This window comes from Felis catus, chromosome D4 (assembly GCF_018350175.1).
Source record: "Felis catus isolate Fca126 chromosome D4, F.catus_Fca126_mat1.0, whole genome shotgun sequence".
Lineage (NCBI taxonomy): Eukaryota > Metazoa > Chordata > Mammalia > Carnivora > Felidae > Felis > Felis catus.
Window position 1 is genome coordinate 12,048,275 of NC_058380.1, and position 9,935 is coordinate 12,058,209.

Sequence of the window (9,935 nt, forward strand, 5' to 3'; positions counted from 1 at the left end):
TGAGGGGTCATCCACGCTGTCAGTGGATAACCCTCCACGGGCAAAGGCCACCATGCAGTTAGTTGCAGCTGCTGTCAGATGCGCAGAATTCCCGTAGAATCTGCTTCCTGATGCCAAGATGCTTTTTCTAGGATGGTCGGTCCTGATGTTATTCCACTCCCACATATCTACGGAGCGCGAATCAAAGGTGTGGAAGTGTTCTGTCCTTTGGACCCCCCGCCTCCCTATGAGGCTGTGGTGAGCCAGACGGACCAGGAGCAGGTACAGTCTATAGTTTCTCCTTGGTACCTTGACTGCTAGTAGGAGGTGCAGCATGGGGCACAGAGAATGGTGGGAGACCGGGCCCTGCACTTGCTTTGAAGTTCAGTGGAGTCCAGATGGGGGTGGGGTTGAGTATCACCAGATAACCCTCTTTTCTCCTGTGACATAGGGATCTTCATTCCACATGCCGGAAGGATCAGAAGGTGCCATGAGCCCCTTGGAGCCAATCTGCATGCCAGTGACTCAAGGTAATAAACATTATCACTGCTCAAACTCAGGGTTCAGTAGCGTAAGATACAAAATGGTGACCTATATGATACTTTGTTGGGGGTCAGATACCTTGGAGCCAATGGTCCACACTGTATCCTTTGTCCAGGTGTAAAAGTACTGTCAACAATTAGGGTTGGCAAGTGGGAGATACTATGTAAACAGAAATAAAGATATCCTTAGAATTTTTTTAGGAGTGGGGTGCCTGGCTGGCTCAGTCGGTTAAATGTCCAACTTCGGCTCAGGTCACAATCTCACAGTTCATGGGTTCAAGCCCTGCATCGGGCTCTGTGCTGACAGCTCAGAGCCTGGAGCCTGCTTGGGATTCTGTGTCTCCCTCTCTCTCTGCCCCTCCCCTGCTCGCATGCTGTGTCTGGCTCCCTCTCTGTGTCTGGCTCCCTCTCTTAAAAATAAACATGACAAAAAAAATTATAAGAAGAATCTTTGAGGAGTAACAAGGCTCTTCGCCCTGTGAAATGGATTATAGATTATAATTTGGCAGTCCCATGTTTTCCCATCTCAGATTTTCTTTCTCCTGTTAAAATAAGCTGGGCTCTTTTTAAAGGGAAAAAGGAGTTTTGTTGATTTCAGGATGATTTTCTGTGAGATTGCGCTGTCATTTTTAACCTAGGGTCTATGTCACAGTGCCTTCACACAGAGTGAATGTTGATTTTCAGTCCTGCCTCAAAACGCTAGAGTCAGTTTACAGCTATCCTTGTCCTTTAAGGGAACACTGTTACAGCTTTCTTTCTTTCTTTGGAGAGGTTTTAAATGGCCCAGAAAACTGTCCACCAGCACAAAATGGCAGTGGTGATAAATAATGGATCAAGTGTAGCTATTTTCGACGGAGGTGAATTTTCAGTGGCGCCGTTTGGAACAGGTCTCTGTTCTGCTCACCTTCCATCTTCGAATAATGCAGCTGCGTTCTCTCTCCTAAGCATGTTTGGGATTCTTCCACTTCTTAAAAAAAGTTGCCCAGACCACACTCAGGCTCACAAATGACGTGATTTGGTCATCCTGAGCAGAAGTCACCTGTTTCTTGAGTGGTTTTACCTATCTGCTCAGCGGCCCTGGCTCTTTCTCTTGGCTTTCAGGAGTTCCCGAGCGTGGCCTCCACTCTGGGCCGTGCAAATGCCTCGTCTTTCTGCCTTTGGTCTGCAGCCCTCACAGTCACCTTCCCCGGGCAGGCATGTACTTCCACCCACGCAAGCTCACCCTGAATTCTCAGAAACGGGGAAAGCGGCCAGGAGCTTTCCCTGGAGAAGATTCTAACACTCTTAGGAAAACAAACACGCACACACACACACACACACACCCTGACATTTTGGAATGGCTTCTTTATTTTGCTGTGCTCTTTGACTTAAAGTTTTTTGTTTGCTTGTTTTAGGTGTGGAGGGATGGTTTGGAGAGGCGGCAGTTCCCACAGTGCTGGGAAGTAAAAACTCACTGGGCCGGGAGCCGAAGCAAATGTTGTTCACTGTATTTTCCTGCCCCTACAGGTTGGGGCTCACAGGTGTTTCCTGCCCAACATTTTGAAGGCGGCAGCTGGTGAAATAATGTGCGTTTCTCTCTCTTTTTTTTTTTTTTTAAAAGAATCAGGTGGGGACAGTCCTAACATACCTGGAGAAGAAAGTGGATCCGTGTCAGCGCCCGATGCAAACCAGCTGCGTCCTGCGGGAAGCCGGAGAGCCCCGCCGCAGCTGAGGGCGAGATCCAGGAGCGACCCTGTGCTCCATCATTCCGCTGAGAGAGGTGATGGCACTCCCCAAGCTACTTGCAGGGCCCCGTGCACGTGTTTGCCCAAAGGTGCCTGGTGAAAGCTGGGGGTTGGGTGGGGGCAGTTTAAGAGATGTCTAGAAAGAGGTTAAGAGGTCTTGGGAAAATAAGATATTCTGCATGCACATTAGGAAGATATATCTGCCCCATCTTTTAGGACTGGTATTGAGTTTTTCAAGTCATTGTTAGCAAAAGCATTTGGTTGCACATGACCGTGGAGTGCTACTATGTGAAGAAAACAATGCAAACCTGACTCTGATTTCTGGGTGCTCACAGTCCTGTGGAAATAAACCTTCTCTCTGAAGGAAAAAGTTAAAGGGCTGTATTTTTTTACCCCCTCTCCTTTGATTTATCTTTTTTTTTTTTTACTGTGTATGAGTGCTTGAGTTATTTAAATCTGGCTTGTTTTGAGAACTTTAGACAGAGTGAGACTCACTCCAGTTTTCTCCCTCTCCATTTTGAGTTTGTGTATAGATGTTATTTGAATAATTTTAAATCAAAAAAATTTTTTTAATTAAAAATTTTTAAGTAAAGTTTTTTTTAACGTTTATTTATTTTTGAGAGAGTGCATGCAAATGGGCACACGTGGGCAGAGGAGGAGCAGAGAGAGGGAGGCAGAGAGTCCAAAGTGGGCTCCACACTGACTGCAGAGGGCCCGATGTGGGGCTCGAACCCATGAACTGAGAGATCATGACCTGAGCCGAGGTCAGATGCTCAACCAACTGAGCCACCCAGGCACCCCCCAAACTTAAAAATTTTTAAAAATTTAAAGAACATTGAGTCCTTTTTCTGGATACGTGAATACCTGAATACGTGAATACCAAATAGCTCTTCATTGTGGAAGATGGTAAAAAATAAAGGAAATAAAGGAAGACAGTGAAACTGTAAGGCCACCAGTACAGGCTTCTTTCGGTGACCTGTTCTAACAAGTAGCCTCCGCTCTCCTGAAGCTCGATGCAAATACGACTTTGCAAACGCTCTCCCCCTGCTCTCTCTGGGGCCCCGTGTTGTCCTCCCCCCACTTGTAGTGTTGGTTCTGTCCCTCTGACAGCCTGTGTTGTTTGCCACAGCTCTGGACTGACCTTGTGGGCACCAGAGGGAACATTCCTCTTGTCTTCTGCGCTGGAGGAGTCCCACCGCCTGGGACTGAGCACCTCTGCAAGCCCACAGGCCCCTCAGCTCCCCAAGCCCATTTCACAGAGGGTCTCTACCCTACCTGGCAAGTTGTGGACTCGAGCTGGCCACTTGCCTGCTTCCACGGGAACTTGGCTGTCTGAACAGCTTAGTGAGATCCTTCCAGAGCCCCTCCCCCATTCTGCAGTGCTGCGGGGGCAAGGATGACACATGTTTACCTGTTGGAGCCCTCAATTGTAGAAGGGACCAGATTGCCTTCCAGTGACAGTATGCAGTCCCTGACCATCCTCACACATGAGTGTAGGGAGCATTTCTGAAAACCTCCCCATGCACATGGCAGCCTGGAGGATGCCACTAACCCCTGTTTAGAGCTCCCCATGTCTACTTTTCTCCAGAGGAAAAGGAGTGCTCCCCTTCCTCCTGTTCTCCCACCCTCCGCCTCCTTTCTTCCTCGAATATCAAATTCCCGCTTGTCAGGCCTTCACAGACTCAATTCTCCAGTGTCGTGTACGCTGAGGGCTGCTGGCTGGCTGACGAAAACGTGGAGACCAGGTCTGAGTTTCACTTCACCCACTTGATGGTGCAGTAATGTTCTGCTGGTCCTGAAACCCTTCTGATGTAGGTAGCTGTGGAAATTAGGGCGTGTGGTGGATTTCCCAGGCCACGTGTTGACTTCGAGAATGACATGTGATTTTTCTGCACCTAGATTTTTCTCTTCTTAATAGTCAGCCATAGAGCTACCTCCCAGCCATGGTGTGAGCATCCATAAGTCAGCACCATGCCCTGAGGATGTTTAGGGCAAAGGTACAGTCACAGGGAGCAGAGCACTCCATTCATCCCACAGTCTTGTCTCTCCTCAGTCTAAGTGCCACCTTCACCTTCCCCCCCGCCCCTTGGAACATTCTTTCATCGGGCCGGCCATCTCTTTTCCTGTTTCCTGCTCGCCACCCGTCCCCACTTACCGGTCATTACTCCATGGAACCGTTGCTCTGTTGCAGTTTGCATTCTGGATGCTCTTCTCTATCATCTGTCTTCAGCTTGGTGGTTGTGTTTTATGTGGCACAATAAAATGCTTCGGGGACATGTCCTTTTGGAACTTCAGGGAATAAGTTTGTGTCGTCGTCGTTGTTGTTTTCCTTTTCCCTCTGCAAGACGAAAAGCAAGACGTGCATGGTCATTGGCATTTGCAACATGCTTTCCACGCCAAGTTTAGCGGCCCCCACTGTCTCCGTCCAGGCGTGTGTTCACGGGGGCGTGGCCAACGGGCACATATTGTCTGTCTCTGCCCACAGCTGCCCCGGTGCTCAGCTGTGAAGCTGCCACGCAGACAGAGGGAAGACCACAGCTGGCCACGGTGACCTTGAGGAGAGGTCTGAGATGCAGAGCCTCGCGATGCCGGCCTCGGTCCCTGATAGATTACAAGTCCTACATGGACACCAAGCTGCTGGTGGCCAGGTTCCTGGAGCAGTCCTCCTGCAGTATGACCCCGGACATCCATGAGCTCGTCGAGAACATTAAATCTGTTCTGAAGTCTGACGAGGAGCACATGGAGGAGGCCATCACGAGTGCCAGCTTCCTCGAACAGGTAGTTTTATTACTCATCTCGGGCGCGAGTTGGAGAACTTGTTTCCATGACAGCTGAGGCAGCTTCTCTGATTTCCAGTCCAAGGCACATAAGTTCCTGGTCACGTATCAAGGGAATCGGGATTCTTAGGGGGTCTGGGGAGGGAGAGAGAAGAAGCTGAAGCACTTTCTTTTCAGGTATGATGACTTTTCCACAGGCTCCTTGGCCCAGGGAGAGAAAGTGATTTTCCTAGGACGTGGAAGGACTCCTGGGAAAAGAAAGGGGTGCGGCTCGGGCAGAAAAGCAAGGAGTCTGGGCACTGATTGATAGGGCATGGTTTCTCAGCCCTGTGACAATGATGGACATCCCTGAATTTTAAAATTGACAGCGTTCTGGGAGCTGTTGATATTCCCACGAAGTATTGGCAAGATATCTAAACCAATAGGACTTAAAGGAATAAATGCCTTTTCCTCTGCATAGATTAAAAACCACAAGGCAATTCCCTAATCTGAAGTCACCCAGTGGAAAGATAACATTGGGCACGTAATATAATCCATCTGGGTGCCCGTTTTCTCATTTTTACCTATTTTATTTGATTATTTAATGTGTATTTATTCATTTTGAGAGAGAGAGAGAGACAGAGAGAATCTCAAGCAGGCTCTGCACTATCAGCACAGAGCCCGATGTGGGGCTCAGACTCATGAACCATGAGATCATGACGTGAGCCAAAATCAGGAGTTGGACACTTAACTGACTGAGCCACCCAGGTGCCCCAGTTTTCTCATTTTTTAAAAAAGTGAAGCCTTGGACTGGGTGGTCTCCACCCCTGTGCCTCTGAACGAAGAGGGTTTGCTCCTGATGAGAACTGTGGACGGGTCACAGCTTTAATTATCCACCTCTTTTAAAAGCCGTTATGTTTTAGGCACTTACTTTGTTGCCCCTTGGATGAGGGGCGGCCATGGTAGATCTCAGAGCACAGTGGCTCACGGGTGATGCCTGCCGGTGTCTGTGTGCATTAAGTGCCCAACGCATACACTGGGCTGCTGGGCCCAAGGGAAGTTGCCACAGGGTCCTCGGTGAGTTGTTAAGACGGACAAAGTCCCTGTTCATCTTCCTTTCTGTTTCCCCTTTCTACCTGCTGGCCTCTTTTGACAGAAGCCAGTTTCTCTCCTGACCCCTCAGGGGACCCAGGGGAGTAGAAGAGACATCTGATTACTCACATGAGCAGGTACGTGAACCGAAGACCCTCTTGTTGGCTGTTTTCTAAACCAATGGTCAGCCTGTGGTCTTGGGTCAGGCTCTCGTTAGTGTCTGTGTAGGGGAGACATTTACATCCTCATATCCTGGGCCCACGCCGGAAGTCATTCCCTACATCCTCCTCTCTGTCCAGCCCCGACAGCCTGAGAAACAGCAAGCATTTGGAGCCACTTGTGCAAGGCTGCCAAGCCCTAGGGAGGTGAGAGCTGGCGTATCTGCCAAGCCATTGGTGTGGACCTTCTGCACGAGCTCCTCTGGAAAACAGCTTTGGGGAAAAAGAACAAGCACTTTCAGTTCGACAGATGCTGTCACCGCGAATGTCTGCCGGGTCTTTGTGCCGAGTCTGGATAAAAGTTCAGGCACTGGGATTGCTGCAGTGGACTCCGGGTCATCTGCTGGATCCTTCCAGGAGTGGCCCCAGCGGTGATGTGTTGTAATGTCACGTCTCTCCCCAGACAGAAGGAAGTAGGGACAAGCAGAAGGAGAGCTTTTATTTCTGACTCCACTCAGCTTTGCACATTTTTACTTTTCCTGGTATTACTAGAATGCGTTTTTAGAGCCATTTTAATTTTTATCTGTGTCAAAACCACTTGCCCTAATTTACACGTAATGACAATTGACGTCTACGATTGCTGGAGTTTTCTTTTTAACCAGAAGGACAAATATAATAACAGTATGGTAGCAAAATTTAATGTCCCATCTCTTGGAGAGATTTTCTTCCCATGACCTTAAAATCTCAGAATGGTACAGGGGTGTCCTGGTGGATCAGTCGGTTAAGCGTCCGGGTTCAGCTCAGGTCATGATATTACTGTTCCTGGGTTCGAGCCCCGCGTCGGGCTCTGTGCTGACAGTTCGGAGCCTGGATCCTGCTTCAGATTCTGTGTCTCCCTCTCTTTCAGCCCCTCCCCCACTCACGCTCTCCCTCTCTCTCTGTCAAACATTAAAAAAAAAAATTTTTTTTTTAACTCTCAGAATGGTACAAATGAGACAAAAAGTCATCCCAGTGATTGTTTTGTGATAGAACAATCACAGGTAGTAATGAAGCACCTGGGTTTTTCTCAAGTCACTAACAGTATTACAGGTCATATAGTCATGACTGTGCCGCTTCTGGAAACTTCCATGTACCTACCCGACAATCCTCCCCTCGTCAGTCCCAATTGGATGAGGAATTCCCTGTATTTTGCCATTTTACGAAGTAAGTGCTATTCTGACATGTTTAAAGTCACATATGTGCTCCACTGCAAAACAGATCGAGCAGTGGAACCATTCTGAAACATTTTTACAAATAGAGTGGCTTAGTTTTTATGTTGTCTATTGTGTTTTTTATCCAAGGGTTGTCAGGTCGATTGGAAGTGTCTCTGGTTTTGGTTGACATTTTCTAACCTCATTAGCTGGACTCCATGCCAGACTGGTAGCTACTCACTTTTCAAGCACATTGCTGTCACCTGGGCTCCTGTTAGAACTACTGATGCTCCAGCCCCACGTCACAATGGCTGTCGGGGAGCTGGGAATCCACGTCACCAGCTCCTGTCCCCTCCAGAAACGTGGAGACCCGGGAGGTAAAGTGAGGCAGGTGGGCAGCCGACACCATAGAAAATTGGGGGAATTTCGTAGGAACGTTAGAAAAGAGGCAGTCTGTTGAAAGCTTCTGTGAATTCCAGTTGTGTTCCACATGGGGAAAACAGCCTATTTTCTTTTCCAAAGCAACTGAGCTACAGAGTGCATGGATGGATAGAGGAGGCCGGTTGCAGGGACCTCATGTGGTGAAGCTTAACGTGTCCCTCACCCTCTTCTTCTCCCCAAGATCATGGCCCCGTTGCAGCCCAGCACTTCCAGGGCCCACGTGCCACCCTCCCGGAGACAGCCTGGACTCTTGCACCTGCAGAGCTGCGGGGACCTCAGCACCTTCGTCCCGGCGGGGAGGCCGAGAGCCCAGAGGAGGCCCCGGCGAGCGGAGGCCGAGCGGCCCCACAGCCTCATCGGCGTCATCCGGGAGACTGTCCTGTGAACCTGTGAGGCCAGGCCCCTGGGGGGGCAGGAAGGAAGATGGACCCGGAAGGAGGAATGATCCCCAACCACGGGGTCCCCTGGCTGGGAGTTGGCGCGCCCTCCGGGAACTCCTTAAAAGGGGGGGCATGCTGGAGGACATTTGTCCCCCCTCTCCGGCACCTCGTTCTGCTGACTGAGCGTATTCAGGGGTGGACAGGCAGGTTCCTCTGGGCGCTTTTGGCTTTTGGATTCACAGATCTGGAGGCCTCTGCCAGGTCACCTGGGCAGAAAGTGGGCTAGTGATTCTTTGCCCACCTCACGCCCCGTGGCTCTCTTCCTCGCCGCGTGCCTCCCTCAGTGGAAGGACAGACCCGCTGGGCCGCTGTTGATAGCTCCCGCAGCCTTTCGCTGCTCCCTGGGAGAGCAGTGGGCACAGAGGCAGGACGATTAACCCCCATGTTTTCTGCACTTGTCAAGCTTCATTTTAGGTCACCCTCAAATCACAGTCTCTTTAGGAAAAACGGGGAACTCGTTCAGTGACAAATCGTAACGAAAGACGTTTGGGAGAGGGTCTTGTTGATTCCATTTACTCGTGCTTGCGAAACTAGAGATGGCTAAGGCCTGGCGGAGAATAAAAATGAGTACTTTGGACTTCTGGGCTCGGTGTATACCATTTGCACGTGTCTAGGTGACCTAGGCCTTTCCTTAGGAAGGGCTGAACACTTGAAGCAGAGGTGGGCAGCTGCTCAGGTCCAGGCAGACCACCAAACCGGCTTCATCTCCAAAGCACCATCCCCCTGGGGATCACAACGCGACCTTCGTTCATTCAGCCAGCGCTTGGCTGACTGGCTTCAGGGAACGGCTTCCTTCTAGCTGGGCCGTGAGCAGCGGATCAGTCATTACAGACAGGGGATTCGTGCGAAGAAGGGAGAGAAGGTTTTTTTGAAGAGCTGATGTTTGAGCAGGGCTCGACTTTGAGAGCCAGGGGAGGCTGCTGCAGGAAGAGCGAATGGCCAATGCAACCCTCAGCGCTAGAGGCCAATGGGAGCGGAGAGAGGGCAGAGGTGGGAGGAGCCTCAGGCTGGATTTCCCTGCTAACCGCGAGCTACCCCGGAAGAGTTTTCAATTGGAGTAACAGATCCATTTACATTTCAAGAGATCAGGTGCAGCTGGAGAATAGTTTAGCTTGGGGGCTGAGGCTATAAAAGGAGAGACTGTCTTCCTTGCCGGGCCCTGCCTGTGCTCCGGGGACTGTGGTAGGGGGACTCCCAAGCTCTCGGTTCACCTCCCGACGGCCAAAGAGGTGGGTGCTCTTCCTGGTCCCATTTTACAGATGAGGAAGATGAGGTTCCGTAACTTGCTCAAGGTCCCTCAGCCCTTCAGTGGTAGAGATGTCGTGCCCGCCCGAGCAGCCCCTCCAGAAGCCACGGTCTCTCTCCACCTCCCGAACAGGTGCAGTCTGACATTTCCCGTTTCTTTCACGCAGTGCTTGCTGAGGCCTCTAGCTAGGCTGACGGAAGCACAGACTCCCCTGGCTGCAAGCCGCCAGGCCAGGCCAGGCCAGGCCAGGCCAGGGTGGGAATTGCAGCGGGGCCCCTGGAGGGGCTGAGTAAGGAAGAGGGGGGAAGACCGTTTGGAGGCGCTGGTTGGGGTGGGTGGGGAGCACTGGCTGTGGAAGCAGAGCCGG

The 9,935-nt window shown here is 50.7% G+C and overlaps 1 protein-coding gene across 7 annotated transcripts in view; it reads left to right on the plus strand.

Annotated features, from left to right (window-relative positions):
* The window catches only part of FAM189A2 (family with sequence similarity 189 member A2), a 118,173-nt gene extending 109,274 nt beyond the window's left edge, over window positions 1–8,899 (plus strand). For all 7 annotated transcript variants that reach the window (XM_045042567.1, XM_045042568.1, XM_006939080.5 and 4 more), the window contains 5 exons: window positions 132–261; window positions 431–509; window positions 2,122–2,280; window positions 4,731–5,023; window positions 8,064–8,899. In XM_045042567.1, coding sequence (XP_044898502.1) covers window positions 132–261; window positions 431–509; window positions 2,122–2,280; window positions 4,731–5,023; window positions 8,064–8,267 — 865 coding nt within the window. In that variant the 3' untranslated portion in view covers window positions 8,268–8,899. The remainder of the gene's footprint in view (window positions 1–131; window positions 262–430; window positions 510–2,121; window positions 2,281–4,730; window positions 5,024–8,063) is intronic.
* Window positions 8,900–9,935: the final 1,036 nt, after the last annotated feature.